This window comes from Felis catus, chromosome A1 (genome assembly GCF_018350175.1).
Source record: "Felis catus isolate Fca126 chromosome A1, F.catus_Fca126_mat1.0, whole genome shotgun sequence".
NCBI classification, from domain to species: domain Eukaryota; kingdom Metazoa; phylum Chordata; class Mammalia; order Carnivora; family Felidae; genus Felis; species Felis catus.
The window spans coordinates 175,738,219-175,756,239 of NC_058368.1; the positions used below are offsets into that span (position 1 = coordinate 175,738,219).

The 18,021-nt window shown below is 51.6% G+C and overlaps 1 protein-coding gene across 12 annotated transcripts in view; it reads right to left on the bottom strand.

The window, feature by feature from the left end:
- The window catches only part of LOC102899270, a 123,782-nt gene that overhangs the window by 73,228 nt on the left and 32,533 nt on the right, over positions 1–18,021 (bottom strand). For 6 of the 12 annotated variants that reach the window (XR_006584063.1, XR_006584062.1, XR_006584061.1 and 3 more), the window contains 2 exons: positions 4,105–4,214; positions 479–3,528 (listed from right to left, as the gene is read on the bottom strand). Coding sequence is in view for 1 of the 12 variants with exons in the window: in XM_045035330.1 (XP_044891265.1) it covers positions 2,915–3,040; positions 3,444–3,528; positions 4,105–4,214 (321 nt within the window). In the remaining 11 variants the exon portion in view is untranslated. Of the gene's footprint in view, positions 1–478; positions 3,529–4,104; positions 4,215–18,021 lie in introns of those variants that run through there. The other 6 variants (XM_045035330.1, XR_006584053.1, XR_006584052.1 and 3 more) reach the window with 6 other exon arrangements.

Here is an 18,021-nt window from a genome sequence, read left to right on the forward strand (position 1 = left end):
AACAGTAGGAAACCAGATGCGTGATAACACAGAGTTGTCCAGCCCTGGAGATACCCTACCTGGATCATAGATCTTCCTTCATGTTTAAGACTTCTTGAGTTGGGGTTTCTGTTACCTGCTACCCAAAGAATCCTAACTGGTATATGAGATCATTCCCATTTCCTCCTCGGGATTAAAATGGGTGTAGTCAAAGCTGTAGGCCTTTCCCAACTCCTAGGCATCGTAGTACTCTCACTCGCCCAGCTGTATAAAGACAGAGCAGACCCTTCTGTACAGGGGCAGCCAGAGGGCTCTACCAATACTAAAATGTATTCCTGGTGTCTGAAATACCACTCTTAGTGAGGCATTGTTCTCTTTAGATATGCAAAAGGCCCCGGGATGGACTAAATCCCCTAAGTGTGGAAGAACTAATCACATCTCTTTCTTCTTCCAAGAAACTTAGTGTGTTGCTACCAGAGAAGCAGATGTCAAGACTGGAACGGATGTACAGGGGTTTTATTAAGGGAAACGCCATGGCTCAGAGAGCAGTCAGACCGTAACGCAATTGAACTCCGCGTGAAAATGAGAGGAAGGGAAGGTTGGGCGGAAATGTCCTGGGCTGCTGTGCTGGTCCCCGAGGTTTGGGACTTCTGTGTCCGCAGGGCTGCCTTTGTATCCCTGCCTCTCTCAGTCATGGGGTGGGGGGGGGGCGGGGTGGCCAGGCCTCCATGCAGATGTAGCCAGCGCCATTCGTCCCTTAGGCACCCTGAAAGCAGAGGACGGTAGGGGCACTGAGCGGCCTTCACAGGCAACTGGAAAAACCGGGCTCCTAAGGTGGGGGAGAGGGAGATATGGGGGTCTAGCAGGGGGCTCAGAGTTTGCATGATGGTCACATACCTGCTCTACCCAGGCACTCAGCCACCTTTTTCAATGAAGCCCACTCAGCCCCCTCAAACTTCCCGTGGGTACCTGCTTGTTGTCTCTGATGCGGGAACTCAAGGGCACGATGGGGTGTGGGACAGGGTGGCACAAGAGAAACCTGGGCTCACAACTTCCAGGAGCCACAAGCCACCGGGTATCAGCGTCCCTCCGGATTTTACCAGGCTATGCAGTGAGGGGCAATTTGAGGCAATTTCTTCACAGGCCGGAAGAGCCCCAGCCGATCTCTGAATTACTCATTGCACTTGAAGGATAGCGGGGCTGCTGCGTCAGAGGTGCAGAATGCAGCGGCATAAGAGAGAGAGCAGTCGACTTGTCTGTGCGAATCAGTGCAGGTGCAAGGCTGGAGCTGGGGTCTGGGCTCCCAACTCTCTTCTTGCTCTGCCCCCCCCTAGAACATATTGTCAGCAGAACCGTATTGATGGAGTAACGCCTGGGTGGCAAACGTACATGTCAGGCACTGTTCTAAATACTTTGTAGACAGTAATCCTTCAACCTATCTCCCTATGGGGTAGATAATATTATCTCAATTTTACAGAAACCAAAGCCAAAGAGGTTTCATCACCAGCTCCACAATCTGTGTTCTTGATGGCCAGGTCAGTCAGCAATATGGAAGCAGGGAGGGTGAGGGGAGGGCAGATTACCACCCAACCCCCCACGCTTTAAGGTCATGAGACAGACACCGTTTGTCAGATGGCCACCCTTGGTTGCAACAAAGGCTGAGAACAGTCTTTAGCTGGCAGGTGCAATGTATCCAGCAAAATTCCTACTCCTCTGCCTGGAATGGTTCCCCCAAACTTTTTGCCATGATTTATTCCATCATTATCACTGTTCAGACAGTTCTCCTTCACTACGAAGGCCTATCCACCCCTGACCCTGGATGGGTTAAATGCCCACCTCTAGGCTCTCATCAGCTTCTGGGATTCCTTCTATATCAACTTTTATCATATGTCATTATAAGATCTTGCCTGGGCCCAACAGGCCTGCAGATGTGGTTTGTTTGGCCCACACGATATTTTTTCAAAACCAGGAAAAAAAAAAAACCTCACACGAAATTCCAAATGTATGTCTTTCCTTTAAAAATCATAAGGCATCGGGCACCTAGGTGGCTCAGACAGTTGAGCGTCCAACTTCAGCTCAGGTCATGATCTCCTGGTTCGTGAGTTCAAGCCCCACATCGGGCTCACTGCCAGAAGCAAAGAGCCCAAGGGCCCGCTTTGGATCCTCTGCCCCTCCTCTGCTTGCGACGCCCCAAAATAAATAAACATGTAAAATAAATAAAAATCATAAGGCATAGCAAAACTGGGCTGTTACGCCTGCACAGTAATAATTATTGGGGCTGAGCAGCCCCCAATGCCTGTACAGAGGACACAGCTATGCTTTATACACAGACCCCACCGTTCCCTATTGTTTCACACCGTCTGCATCATTTATGTATGTTGTTTGCCTGGCCCCTGCAGGAAGTAGTGATTGCAACCCCCTGGGTTTCCTGGGGGCAAGGTGGGGGGGGGGGGCTTCATCTGGTTGTACCCTGCACTTGTCACACCTCACGTGCTCAAGTAGGTCTGTCGAGCATGTGAGTAGACCCACTGAAATACTCAGGATTAAATAGCATTGCGACACAGGCTTACATTCCACCCACACCCTTCCCAACCCTCACCCCAAAGAATCTATATTTAATTGTCTTTGCAAAATCGGAGCCTGCAAGCAACTTCACACTGGAGATTTAAACATCAGAAATGCAGCAGCTTGGCCGCCCGCGTGCTCCAGCCTATTAATAGCCGGGCTGCCTCTGGTAGTGTTTCCTGGGCAGCTGCATTGTTCTTAGTGGCAGAGAAGCAAAGGCGACCTTCTAAGTCAGACCTCCCCCTCTGCCTCGCCCAGCCCTCCCTGCTGCCCTTCCTCACCTCTCTTTCTCTGCCCAGCACGCCCGCGGTCTGTTCTGCAGGACGGTTATTTATTTATTTAGTTAGTTAGTTAGTTAGTCAGCACTCACCGGAGTGGTGGCGGGGTGGGAAATAAGAGCCCTGGCCCATGCGGAAGTGCTCTACCAGGGCCTCCGGGGAGAATCCCGTGCTGCTTGCAGCGCCAGAGGTCACTGTCACCTTGGCCTTGAGGTGGCCTGTTTACCGAAGTGAAATGAAGATATCAGTCAGATGTCAGGGAAATGCTAATGGCAGGCGCCTGGGCAGAGGGCCGGACACGGGATTGGCTGGGCCGGGCCATTCCTTCCTTCCCAATTCCGCGGCACAAAGGCCCCCGTGACTTAGCGACTCTGATAAGAGGGCAATAGGCAAATGTCAGGTCTCTGATTGAATGCTCCTCTTGGCCTGGTTGCCGGGCCTTCGAGGCTGCCCCTCTCCCTCCTCCACAGCCTTCCCCGCGTCTATTCAACTGGAAGAAGGGTAAGCGTTTGTTCGAAACACTGGCCCGTCCTTTCCCTATCTCCGGCAGGAAAAAAAAAAAAAAAAAAAAAAAAAAAGGCTGGTCCCTCGGGTCCCAAGGTCTAGAAGCACAATGAGAACCGGCATCATTATCCTCCAGCCGTAGACGGGAAAAACGGGGTGTTGACCATGGCTCGTCACTTAGGAGGATGGATGGGACTGGATTCTGTAGCAGAAAAAGACGGGAAACAAGAGGAGCCCTGTTTATCGCTGTGTGATAGATAGCTCAGCTGTACAGCCTCTCCACGCCGGGCCTCATTAAGGAGTCGCTACCTGAAACAGGACCCCAGCCTCATAAGGCCCAAGATGAAACGGGCCCATTAGGTCTGTCTCCCAGGAGAGTAGCCGCTTTGCCAATTCCTTCGACTGCTTTTCCACTGGAGAGGAGGCTCCCGCCCCTCCCGGAGTCAGGCTCTACCTCTAATAGAGCGAGCTGGCTGTGTCTCCGCCCCGTTGTCTTCCTGCAGCCTCCCCTCTGCCCTCCCTTCAGCCGGTCCTGTTTGGGGCTGGTCCTCTTTGAGGGTCTCCTGCGAGAAGCTAGAGTTACTTTGGCTTTGTCTGTCTTTCAGAATTTTCTGCAAACTCTCCTGCTCCTCAATCACTCAACCTGCCCAGACCCTTCAGGCTTCTCCCTCCAGCCCTGCCTGGCCAGGAGCCTTGCCCAGCCACTCTCAAAAGCGAGGCAACTCTCCAATCTGATGTCATTTCAGGATAAAATGGCAAGAAAATGGCAATCTCTTACACATTTCCAGAATGAAGTTGAAATTATCACCAGCTCGCGAAGGCTCTCCTTGGCGACTGTGAAAGGGCAGTGTTGAAAAGGGGGTTTCATTTTTCCTGCCACAGCGGTGCCTGTTGAAAGAAAAAGTCCCCCTGGTTCCTTCCAAGCCCCAGAGCAGATCTTTGGTGTCCCCCGGCCACGCCAAGATCCTTTTGTTCCTGCGGGTCACTGACTTTGTGATCACGTGGCGACCTGCCGGTGGGATTCTGCGCGGCAGGAATGTATAGAGTCCCAGAGACGGGGTGGCACCGGGAGAGTGGTGCTCACTGGCAACAGGGACCTGGGAGTTCTTTTTTACTTTTTAATGTTTATTTATTTCTGAGAGAGAGCGCGCGCGCAAGCAGGAGAGGGGCAGAGAGAGAAAGGGGGAGAATCGCAAGCAGGCTCCACACTGTCAGCACAGAGCCAGACGTGGGACTGGAACTCATGAACCGTGAGATCATGACCTGAGCTGAAATCAAGAGTTGAATGCTCAACGACTGAGCCACCCAGGCGCCACCTGGGAGTTCTTTAAAGTCTGAAGGATGATTGAAAAGCTCTCCCGTGGTCTGGGAGGCAAGGGTGACAGATGATGTCCCTGGTCCAGTTGGAGAGCACTGCATTTCTATTTCATGCGGAGTATAGGGCAGCCAGCTGTGGTCAGCACAACACGGACTGTGGAGAAAATCACCCCCTTAAAGCTCAGGAAAAACAGCAACAGAGTGGTCTCAAATTGTTTTCCCTTCTTCAGGAAATCAAGTGACGTCTGGAAAAACTGGCCCCGTGTGTTTGGGTTTTCTAAGGATGGAGGGCTCCACAGGACCACAGGGGCCGGGCACCGATTGGGAGTGTGAGAACTCAACACTCATCCTCAGATGCTGGCTACTTTCCATTTGTGCCTTCCGCCCACCTCCAGATCAATCTCCAGCCCTGGAAGGTTGACCTCTCTGGATTGCATCAGCCAGGCTCTCTCAACCTCTGGTTTCTGGTTGGGTTTGCTCAGTGGGAGCCTTTGGAAAAAAAAAAAAAAATAGGGAGTGGGGAGGAGAGAGAAGTTAGGGTATTTCTCCCCTGTTCCCACCTTCCTAAAGCACATGTCTCTAGCAGTTGTGTGTCCTTTCAGACCTGGGGACGGTGACTGCTTCAGACCCGGGGACGGTGATTGTTAGTAGTATCAGTTATCTACCGCGGTGTAATAAATCACCCCAAACCTACTGATTTAAAACAACCCTTGTTTATTTGCAGATAATTCTACATTTTGAGATAGGCTCATCTGGACAGTTCTTCAGCTGGTCAGACGATGGCAGCTGCGTGAACGATTCCCTAAGTCACAAAGAATTTAAGGAGTCTGAATGGTATACAATATCACACACAATCAAATGCGCATGATTTGCTCCTTTTTGTGTGGTGTAACTGATAACCACTTTGGAATTCTATGAATACGTAAGGCATTTGCATATAGCATGCGTCACGCGTATCCCTGTTTGTGCTGATTTCCGTACACGCCTAAGCATCAGGCCCCGCGGTCCGAACGCAGCCCTCAAAATCGGTCATGGGCTATATTATTTTGCTTTGCTCACATACCATCAGAGGTGCCCCACGTGGCCTTTCCGGCGTTCCAGTGGGGGTCTGCTCTGACTATATGCTGTGCTCAAGTCCATTCTCATTGGCCTGTTATTGCAGGACGGCTGGTGGCCATGAAAGCGGATCTTTGCACACAGGCGAGTTTCTGGGGCCTGGTTAGTGAAACATACTCCAGAGAGCACTCACAACCTCCAGCCAGCTCTCTACTGGATTGAGGCTTTCGATGTCCAGAATAAGCAAAAACCCTGGAAACATTTTCTTGAAGAAGGGTAGCCTATTTGTTTCGTGGAAGGCATCCTTTGTCACTGGAAGACAAAACTGTTTCCTGCCCCCACGTGGAGGACAGCAGCAGCTTTCTGACCTGCAGCCCTGCTTCTCGCCTCAAGCCCCTCCAACCCATTCTCCATCCAGAAAGCAGGGCGATGCTCTTAAAACACAAACCAGATCATCTGTCTCTCCTCTGCCTCCAAAACGACCACAAAATATTCAGCATCTCTCCCAACTTCCTTCCTATCATTGCGCCTCCCTCTCTGGCTTCATCTCCAGTCGTGTCTTTGTCCCTCGCCAGTCTCTGGCCACACCCGCTTTCTTGCTGCTTCACAGATGTGCCAGGATCACTCCCTGCTCAGGTGCTTTGTACTTGCTGTTCCCGCTACCTAGGATGCTGTTCCCCGAGACGTCTGCATGGCTGGCTCCTTCTCATCAGGGCTCACCGCGAATGTCACCTCCACAGAGAAGCCCTCCAGTCTTGCTCTTTCACATCGCTTAGTTTCACTTTGATCCCAGCACTTATCACTAGCCAGTATCTTTCTGGTTATTTAGTCGTGTATTTTCCTTCCCCCCACCACCCTACCCCCCCCCAACCTCCCCCCCCCCCCCCCCCGTGAGAAGATAAGCTCCACGAGAGCAGCAGCACTGTCTGGGGTCACAGACATGACCCACCAACTCTGGGTCTGTCTCCAGGCGGCTCCCAGTCCAGAGCTCCAGCCACAGCACCAGCCTGCTTCTTGAACAAGTGCTGGCATTTTCTCAGCAGCTTTGGAAATCGGATCTCATTCCCAAACCCCGTGACTCGGCCAGCAGCAAGAGAGAAGGCTGAGTTGGGCACACAAGGGTACCCTCAGTCTTCGGAGAGATAGCAGCCCTCCAACGAACGGAGCCACGGGGGAAGGCTGAGGATCAAGCCCGGGGGCTGACCTGCTCCCTGGCAGCTGACCCTCTCCGGGACCGTGCCAACCCTCAGCATTTCACAAAGTGGGCAATCTCCCAGCCTTTTGAATGCCGGTGTCGCCTAGCTACGGAATTACCACGCAGATAGGGCTCGGGGGATGAAATTAGATTTCCCTTTGCAGAACAAAGACAAACACACTCCTCTAGCCCATCCTGGGAGAGCTGCATCAGGAGGGCCTGCTTCCGGGCCAGGCATTCAAAACCCATGGGCTGTGTTGCTTGCTTCAGCAGTTCCTGGCAAAGGGCAACAGAGTTCTCCAGCTTTGAAATCTAATTGCCTGCCATGGCTGCGAATCCCATCTCCAAAGGAAAAAAAAAATTTTTTTTTAGATGGTAGAGGGGGGCGGAAGGGGAGGGGGGACTGTTCTCACAGAACCAGCCGAGATGAGCCCATTTAAGCTTTGGCATTATACCTTTTGGGAAGGCCAATTTTTAAAACATTAGTCTGAGAAGCTCCTGTTTAAAAGAGAAAGATCCATAAATGCAGCTTCTGTCAGTAATGAGAAAATGGAAATCACAAGCAAGACCAGAGAACTCATTCCACCAGAATCTTAATGATCTCCAGAATAACTGTGCTGGTCTCTCAAATCAAGGAGTGGACAATGACAGCTCCGGATTTTCATATGAGGGTCAGATGGGTTCATGTTTTTTTAATTGGGCTCATTTCTAAACCATGTGCTTGTCATGATGCCTTAATCTCTTCCCTGTCCCCCAGCAAAACTGCTTTCTCTCTCCTTGTCTCCCTCGAACAAATGCAGCTTCTCAAAGAGGGAAATGAGCTTCCCTCTCTCGCAGACAGATTTCTTATCATATGACTGCTCTGCTGTGGGTGAACCTGCGTTTCTCTTGCATAAGAGAGCAATTTCCTGAAGGAAAAAAAGGGGAAAAATCAAACTGCCTGCTGCTTCTTGTTTTCCACGTACATGTCTTTAGCCTCGGCTCCCAAAGATAATGGGAAAGAAATGGCTTGATTTCGGGAGGATGAGTACCAGTCTTTCAGACGGCAGGGGGATGTCTTCTAGCACTGGTTTTATTTGGTGGGACTCGGAAGAAGAAACAAAACTTGTAGACCATTTTAAGGGTTCTTCACGCAATGTGATACCTTCTGGTAAAAATCTCATAGCGGGTTAAAGTTTAACAACGATTAACAAATTAGAAGAGTCACCATATGGCTGAATATAAATTACAGCCTTCATTTAGGATGCCTAAACCAAGGGATGAGATCCTGCAAGTAATAAAAATAATAACGAGCCTTGGGATTAAAAAAAAAAAGGAAAGTATAATTTCTCAAGCGTGCTCAGAGGTGTGAAAGGTGACAGCAGCCATCAGTTAAATAAAGGAGTCCCAGCTCTTTGACAGACACTGGCCATGCCACGCAGTGTCAGGAGGCGCCTCAGATCTGTCTCGGCCATTTCATCTCCCTTCCAGGTTCTGGTCACCAGCTTTGTGCCACCCAGGGAGGGCAGTGAGGCCAGCCCCGGATCCGGTGGGGGTGGGGGTGGGGGTGGGGGCGGGGCTCAAAGAAACAGGAAAGAAGGAGGAAAGGAGAAAGGGGAGCAGGAGACTAGCATTCTGTATTCACTCATTAATTTGATAAATGCTCGTGGCACCCCACTATGTGCCAGCTCAGGCTAGGTGCCAGGGAGACAATGCCAAGCAGGGCAAGACGGCACTCCAGCCCTCCGGGAGCTCCCAGAGAACACACATATTCACATAGTGGTCGTCGCTTGGCTGGGTGCCCCCAGGAGCGCAGGGGTATGTGCTCCTATGTGCAGGAAAAACCAGGAGACAAGACCTGTATGGTGGGCGGAGACCTCGTCCCTGGGCACGGGGGAGGTTGCTGTGAACGCTCATCATGTCGGAGTGCCTTTGATACGCCGGGTCCCAGCTAAGGGTCTTATTCCCTCCTCGCACCAGCCCAGTGCGGCACACGCTGTCAGAATCTAATACAGAGGAGTATCCTCAGGCTTAGAAAGGTAGCGTTTGCCCAAGGCCACAGAGCTTATTACACGGAAGAGCCCAGACTCAAATCCAGGTGCACCTGGCTCCAGAGCCCCCGACCCGGAGCAGCAGAGCACATACAGTCTTCTCAGAAGCACTGGAGACGGGCGAGGCCGGTCCTCCACACTCCACACTCCCTCCTTTGTCTATACATTCACACATGTGTGCACGCGCGCACACACACACACACGCACACACACACACACACACACACACACACACACACACACACCCTGCCTTCCTGTTCCCAGGAGCCAAGGTGACCACCTCCCCCCTCCCCTCCCCACTTAGCGAAGTGATGCGCTAAGCTCCCACAACAGATGCGGCTGAGTGGCACAGAGAAGGGGGCAGTTGACCCGGGCCTTGGGGCACAAACAGGCATTTGGCCCAGAAAGCAGAAAGAAACAGTGTTCCAAGCAGAGAACGCTGTACGCGGAAAAGCGTGGCGGCATGAGGTGCAGAGCGCATCTGGGAAAAGCGGGTGGCGGCCCTGGGCTGGCTCAGATGTCCCCTGCTCTCCACAGTGCCCCTCCCCACAGCCTGCTTCTCCTCTAGGATTCCCCGTCCCAGCCACGGCACTGCCAGCCACCCAGGTGCATAAGCCACAAATACAGGCAGCACCCTGGCACCTGCCCACTCACTCGTCCAAACTGTCACCAAAGCCTCCTAAATATAGCCCGAATCTGCCCACTTCTCCGCCCCATCTTTGCTGCCACCGCCCTCCTCCCAGCACCCACCACCTCCTCCTGGACTATATTGTCACAGCCTCCTGACAGCTCCCCCGCACCCACCAGGGAGCACCCACCACCCACCACCCTGTTCTCACGGAGCAGCCCGAGGGGCCTCCATCTCTGCACGTCGGGCTCCCTGCTCAAAATCGCTCTCCGGGGCTCAGCTCGAACACTCTGCCCTGACACGGACGCCCACCCCCAGACTAAGTCAGATGCCTTGTTCAATGCTCCACGACGCACTGTTCTTTCCCTCCCTGACACTCGGCAAAGTTTGCACTTCCACACATATGTCTGTGATAACTTCATCTGCCACTGGGAGCTACTGGAGGGTAGGTACTGTCATCACCCCTCCCCGGTCCCCGCACGTAGCGGCAGCAAATCTTTGCAGAACGGATGGGTAGGTGCTAAAGTGCCCAGAGAAGTGGCAGAGACGGGGTACGGAAGGGGGCGGGACGGACAGATTCCTGGAGGGTCTGAGTCGCCATGCTGAGGGACGCAAGGGATGGCGCTGGCAGTCTCCCTGAGACGGAAGGGGTGCCATGGCTTACTGCCCCCCTGGTGCGGGCAGGCTTTGGAAAATGGCCAGCTGGCCTTGGGCTCGAGGCAGGGCCCCCCTCTCCACCGGCAGGTTTGAGCTGCTGCTGAAATATGCAGGCTGAGGGAAGGTCGCTTATTTGGGCAGATGCCAACGTCTGCCACCAAAAGCCTGCCTGCCACCCACAGGCGGCACCATCGTCTCTCCCACATGCTTCGCTGCCCAAAGCTGCCCAGGGCTCAGAGGGGCCCCAGAAGCTGGCAGGGCGGGCCCGCATCTTCCTCAGGCTCCAGAAATCCTGGCAAGGCAGCTGGGAAGACACGGGTTTGGGGGCCCCTTCTTGATAGAGGAAGTCAGGGCATGTAGTAAACAGAACGATGCAACGCTCAGAGCATTTCTGCAGCTGCCTGAGAGGCAGAGATAGGTGCTCTTTTTTTTTTTTAAGTTTATTATATATATATATATATATATTTTTTTTTTTTTTTTGAGAGTGAGAGAGAGAGAGAGAGAGGCAGAGAGAGAGGGAGACAGAATCCCAAGCAGGCTTTGCACCGTTACACAGAGCCCAACGCAGGGCCCGGGCCCACGAACCGCGAGGTCTTGACCTAAGCAGAAAGCAAGAGTTGGGCGCTCAACCGACCGAGCCACCCAGGTGCCCCAAGAGATAGGTGTTCTTACTCATGATGACTCTGGGCCACCAGGCCGATCAGACGCGCCTTGGCAGTTCTGTTGGTGCTGCCGAGAAAGTTGGATCCCTTGGCTCCTCACACCATGGCCCAGCCAGAAACATATGGCAAGAAACTCCTGTCCCCCCCTTCATATCTGGGCCTGGTGCTGGCCCTGTCCCTTCGGCACTTAGAGCTGGTGCAGGGCATACAGGCAGAGTGCCAGCAGAACCCGGCCCCTAGGCATGTCTTCTTTTATCTTAAAAGTGGCTTCCAGCATTTAAAGTCAGGCAACTTTACATCCCAGCCTGGGTTTCTGGCTTCTTGAGAAAACAATTCCAGGATCACTTGGCACCGATTGCCTGTAGTGGTCACTGCTGCCCTCTTTGGACGGGCATGAGCACTGCAGCCCACCGCTCTGTCTACCACTCTCTAAGGACTGACTGACCCTCATTCCATTTAGCTCCCGCTCCCCATAGTCCCCTGCAGCATCTGTGAGGTAATCCTCCAACTGGGTAATCGCGTCTGTGATAGGGAGTGCAGAAGAAACGTACAGACAGCTCTGGAACCAGAGAAGGCCTCCTGACCTCCTGGCCTGATGGGGTTCGGCTCCCTCCTGTTGGAGGGAGGGGAGCCTCCTATTGGCCCTGGTTTATATGCATCACCCAACCCTGTCCTCTGATGCAAAGAAACTTCAGATTCCGTGATGCTCCGGAGCCCAACCAGCCAGGTGAGGAGTGAGTCACGAGGGCCCCTTTCCCAGGGTTCCAGCAAAAGTCCTTCAGGGGACCCTCAGCAGGCTAACCTGGGCCATGTGTTCTACCCAGAACCACTCACTGTGGCCAAGGAGAAGGGTCAGCCCAGACCACATGGGATGAGACTAGAGAAGACATCCTTCCCCAAAGGAACAAGTCTCTGGAAGAAGAGGACTTGGATGCTGGCCAAGTGCACACAGCAGATACCAGTCGGTGTGTGCATCTTTAGGTACAATCTCTGTAATTACTTACCCCACCAGGCCAGCGCCCATGCCCCTCACCTTCACAGCCCCCGCCCCCCCACCCCCACCCTAGGGCATGGCTTTCTGTCTTACACAAAAGCTTACGTAATTAAACTACAGTGGTTGACATGATCTCTGCTAGGAAAGACCCTGACAGGTAGGTGTTCTCAATGCCTTGTGTCTATTCATTTTCTATCTCTGAAAGCTCCCTGAGAGCAAGCCTGGCTTCTCATTCATTGGTGTCATCCATAGTCTGCCACAGCGGAGTGCCTGATAACTCTCTCTCAACATCTTCGAGGACATCATGGAGAGAACTGCAGACTTCTCCTATGGGGCTGGGTTTCAATTGAGGTTCCTTCCATCTCTCAGTAGCTGTGCCTTGGTCAAAGTATTAGTCAGGGTTCAAGTGGGGAGAAGGCCACTAAGGGGCACGGAATAAGGGCTTTACTATTGGAGTTTGGCCTTATCCAGTGGGGGCGAAGGAAGGTCTGGATGGGGCAGGGAGGATCGGAAGGCTCGCGGGCCAGTCGAATGGTACTGGGAAGGGGAGCTGATGCCTCCATGCGTCTGCTGTGAGGGTGAAGGGAGAAGAGCTGGACACAGAGCGCAAAAGAGTAAAGGCCCGTGGGTACCACTGTCAACTCTGTGTCTCACTTGCCACCACAGCCAACGCAGTCACACATCTCAGAGAGTGTAGCCACCGCTCCCCGCCACCTCCGGATTTTTGTGCACACGCCTCTTTTGGCCAGCTCACACCTGGAACCATGCAGGGAGGGGGATTCTGGACAACAGGGTTCCGGTCTCACCACATCAACACGGTACCACACAGTCAGGTACTGGACCCCCTCCGGGCCACGGTTTCCTCATCAGTGAAATGGGGACCCAACAGGCACACAGTTATTATTTATTACAGTCCTCATTTATATAACAATTCTGATTGATTGCTATTTAGCAGCCTTTGCCAGAATCTTTGTTACGTATGGGACCTTTGGCTCTACCCTCTTACCATGATAATGCCTTTAAGAATTTCCATCCCTACTAAGTCAGAGAGAGAAAGACAAACACGATCTGTATGATCTCACTTATACGTGGAATCTACAAATGGAGAACTCATAGAAACAAAAGGTAGACTGATGTTTATGAGGACCTGGGAGGTGGGGGAAATGGGGAGAAGTCGGTCAAAGGGCACAAACTGCCAGTCATAAGATGAGTTAAGTTCGGGGCGTCTAATGTGCAGCATGGTGACCATAGTTAATAATCCTGGATTGTAGACCTGAAAGTCGTTATGAGTACATCTTAAATGTGCTCACCATAACAGCAGCCTGGTAATTATGTGAGGTGAGGGATGTATTAACTGATACTGTGGTCAACACTGCAATATACGCACGTATCAAACCATCACCTCGAACAGCTTAAACTTGCACCATCGTTACATGTCCGTTATATCTCAGTAAATCTGAGAATTGTCATTCTCAAAGCCACGGCAGTGGCGTCTGTGGGCAACCGTGTCTCCATTCAAGTCTCACATTTTAAACATTAATTACTGTCCCTCGAGTGGCTTCACGTCTGTCGTGCTCTGGCCTCTGGCAGAACCAGGTTCTTCTGTTCCACAGGCCCGTCTGGAGACCGTTCCCATTTCTGCCTCCAGCTTGATTCTGGAGAATCAGGTAGCATGAGGTTCTCACCTTTCAGGCCTAGTCGCCACTCGCAGCCTGGGGACAGCCTCCCCTTCCTTGGGGAGCCCTGACTCCACAGCTCCTAGCTACAATGTGCCTCCCCAAAGGATAGAATCAAGTGAACGCCTGGCCAGGAAACAACAGCTATCCTGTGACTGCAGAAAGCATCCTTCTCTGGAAATTGCAGAGCTGGCCCTTTAAGGCCCCTGGACTGTCTGCTGGGGTGGGCTGGGAGGTGCAGGGAAGAGGAAGGGAGAGTGGTTAAGGGAGGGAGAGAGAAAGACAGAGAGAGAAAGACAGAGAGAGGGATCAGTTGTGATACCATGGCAACGCCGAATACTCCAAAATGGATGCAAGTTGAAGAATAATATTCAGGGAAACAGAAGGACAACTCACAGGCCCCTGAAGGCTGTTTCAGATGCAAACTGGGCTGGGTGGGTTGAGCCCCGGAGGAAGGGACCCACTTCCTCAGAGATGGGGAAACCGAGGCTAGGAGAGGGGTAGGGGGCCAGTCTAAAGACACCTAGTTGGTGAGCTGCAGCTCCAGCACACGGGCCAATGGTTCATTTGTTCTTTTAGGCAACAGATACTTATTGAATGCTTACAATGTGCCAGGCGCTCTTCGAGGTGCTGGAGGTACGGCGTGGAATGAACGAAGGGTCAACAGGGAGTAGAGTGAATTGGGAAACCTTATCCCTTTGCCCAACTTCGTGCAAGCACATGTGGTACACTTCTTGATCTTCGCAGACAAAACCCAAGCAGCTACGTTCTCACAGCACTGGTGGGGAAACTGAGGCTCAAGGAGGCTGAGGCACTTGCCAGGGCCATACACTCAGTCTGCTTGAACTCGGGGACCAGGAGGGGCCTTTACCTCTTTTCTCCAAGAGGTGATGATCCGTAACCAAGTGGCCACGGAGCTCGGCTGATCCCAACTCATCCCAACTTCATCCCAATTTCATGACTTTCAGTACATACAAAAAGGTGGTAAGAGTGGGCTGCCTGTGGGGAGAAGACTGGGCATACGAGAATCAGGGTGAGAAAGGGGACTTTTCAATTGTTAACGTAGGAATTCTTTTAAAAATCTGCTGAGTGAAAACTATAAGTAACCATAAATGTATAAATAATCGCAAAATACCCGGGTCTACTATGTTCACCAACTGTACGATCTTGAACAAGTCGCCCGCTTCTCTGAGCCCCGGTCAGGCACCGCTATAAAACTGGTGGGTTGCCGTAAATGGTAAAGAAGTTCATGGATGTGAAATGTACCCAGGCGGCAGCACGAGGCACCATGAGACAGAGAGAAGCACAGAAGGTTTTCACTTCTGTTGAAGGGCAGAAGAACACAAGAGAAACAGAGGTCGTGAGCTTGAGGCTAGACAGAAGGCAGCATGGCTACCTGGCCTCTCTGAGTGAGGACCTCTAGGGCCACTGTAGGTCTGGCTTAGCCTCCCTGGGGAAGCCTCACCTTCAGGTCCTGGACCCAGTGAGTGAGGTCATCCAGTGAGATGCTTTCTGCCCGGGAGGGCGCCATGGGGCTGCCAGTATGCAGAGACTATAACATCTCTCCAGACTGAACCAGGGACCCCATACCTGCGAGGGACCAAACTCCTGGTGGGATGAGAACCCATGGCTGTCTAGGCCTAAGAAAGCAGGAGGTGCCTTCCTTTCCACATGGCATTTCCCTGGCTGGCCTCCCTTGGGAGAGAGCAGCATTTCATAGGATGATGACAGCTCAGAGAAGCAAAAGCCAGTTAGGAGGTGGAAGATGGGCCAGGAGTCCCCGGTGAATTATCTTAACTATGAAAAAAAAAAAAAAACAAAAACAAAAACCAGCAACATTTTGAAGCCCTTTATGGAGCTTATAGTGAAAAAAAATTGCTTTTTTTCTGCTGGAACAAAGACAGTAGTTATGTTCTATATTCTAGCAATTTCTTTCGAAAAAAAATCAAAATCTGGGTTCTGTGGGTCAGATCTGGAATTCAAATGTCTTCTCCATAAGCACCCCCCCCACCCGCCGCCTTCCTCCCAACTCAACAAGATGGAGATACTTGAATATGTTGTGCTTTTGAAATACTGAAGGATCTGGTGGTCTTGGGCCGACCCACACGCCTGGCAGCAATAGGCAGGGCCCTCGTGGTAGCCATCTCTTTCAGATGGGCATGCGCCCTCCTGACTTCCACACTCTATGCCACCCCCTCCCTGTAAATCACAGCAGCCTACATCCCTCACACTCTGATGCTGGTATAGACCCTGCCCTATGTCCACACACCTAGCTACCATGCCCGAGGCCTCAAAGAGACTCTAACCAAATCCAGTGCCTGGCTCCGAGATGCATTTCTGTGACTTTGTAAAATGGTTTGCCTTCCTATTACTGATTTCCATCAGTAATGGCTGGCCAAATCAGTTTCTTCTCTGAGCACATCCTGGCTGCAAGTCTGATGTTCTACTGTCTAAGGACTGTGTGATTTAAGGGAAGCTATTTAATGCCTCTGAGCCTCTACTTCCATGGAACTGATTGAGAACAAAATATTATTATTATATTATTATTGTTATTATTAATGTTTCCCGATTTTGTAGGTTGACTGGGTGGTTCTTTTGCTTTAATGTGGTGCCAGCCAAGGCCCAGGGATGGCTTGAAGGCTTCGCTCATGTGACTGGCAGTTAGTTCTGACCACCAGCTGGGAAGTCTGAGGAGCTGCTGGAAGGAATTCTGGTTCTTTCTGCTACCCCTTTCCACATGGCTGCTTGTGCTTCCTCACAGTGTGGCGTGGAAGGGTGTCCCAAGAGGTGAAGACAGAAGCTACAGCTCTCTGAAGGCCCAGAAGTTAGCCAGCATCACCTCCCTCACATTCTAGTGAACGTAACAGGTGCCAGCCACAAGGACTCAAGAGGAGTGCAAATGGACTCTGCCTCTTGACGTGGACATACAAGGTCTCCTCCCAGAAAAGCATGGGAGGTAGGGAATATCTTTGCACCACTTTGGAAACACGGCGTCCAACAGGTGGATTTCACGGGGCCTCATACACCAAAGGTCTTCAACAATGTTAGTTCCACTCATTCACTCATCCATTCATTCACTGATTCATCCATCCACCTCCCCCCCGCCCCTCCCCCCCCCCACACATTCAGGAAGCACTTATTGTGTGCCAGCCTTAAACTAGACACTGGCAAGATGCACCCATCAAGGAAGTCCTAATTCTGGATGGGAAACAGGCAGGTAGAGCAGTAATTACAGCACAATATGGCAACTGCTTTGCTAGAGGAATGCTTTAGGATTGGCAAGTGGCCCCACACTGGGCCAGTGGGAACCAGCCCGGGAGACTGGCTGGCTCTCCTGAGAGAAAGGTTCTTTTTCACAGGGCTGTTTGGTCTGCCGTCATGTGAAACCTGCCCGTGCCTATCCTGCCACATATGGGAGGACTTGTGACAGGTGTGCCAACCACATTTCTTTTTTTGCTCAAGTAATTTTGGTTACAGTTGTCCCTCCCTTCCTATTAGAGTGAATCCCTACAAACACTGTTCCTAAGGCACTCACAATATAATAGGAAGGACCCACAGGCAACAAAGAATTATGTTTTAGTGGTATAAGGGATAAAACAGAGATGTGCATAGGATATTATGAAGGGAGGGACTGGGTTCATTTTTTTTTTTTTTTTTTTTTTTTTTAATCTTGGAGGCAGGTTTTACCTAGTTCTAGAAGTTCTAGAATGTTCCCTGGAGGAAGCCCCCGCCCATATACCTATCACAGGGCTGGGCAAATTAGCAGATGCCCTCTGTGGACCAGTGAAGAAACGGCAGAGTCTTAAGATAAAACTAGCAGAGATCAAGTTATCCCATTTTAAATCTGCCCCCTTCCTAACTTACTGAACTCAGGCATATGTCAAATTGGCTGCCCTGGTGTCTGTATGACAGAAACAGAATCTCCTTAGCTAAAGCAGCCTTTTAATAGACCTCCAGAGGTTAATGGGCCTGACAGATCTTTGACATTTATTGGATTTTACGAGCTAGTGGATCTGACTCAGAAAGCTGATCAGATATTCCAAATCGATGGCCCCTTTGGGGTACTGTCTTCACACAGAGCGAGCCATAATGAGGTGACCTTGGATGCCTGAGTCCAGAAAGAACAGAGAATGTCAGAATCATAGGAATTCTAAACAGATCAAGGCCTACACGGTGCCCTCAGGGTCCCTCTGGCCCCGAGATGCTTTGCCCACAGATTCTGTAATTGCACACTCCTTCCAGTTCACCCTGCCTGGACAGCTACAAGCACCAGTATCCTTCTACAAGATTCCTTCCCTCACCCCACAAACATTTGTGAAAAGGCTTTGTTATAATGGCATTTCACAAATGAACATTCCCTGGGCCGCTGCTCTGCGCCAGGCACAGTTCAGGCAGAGGGGATCCAGAGAAAACTGGATCCTTCTCTTCTAGCGGCTTACAGTGCTATGGGGAAGACTTCCAGAGACCCAAATCCTGTTAG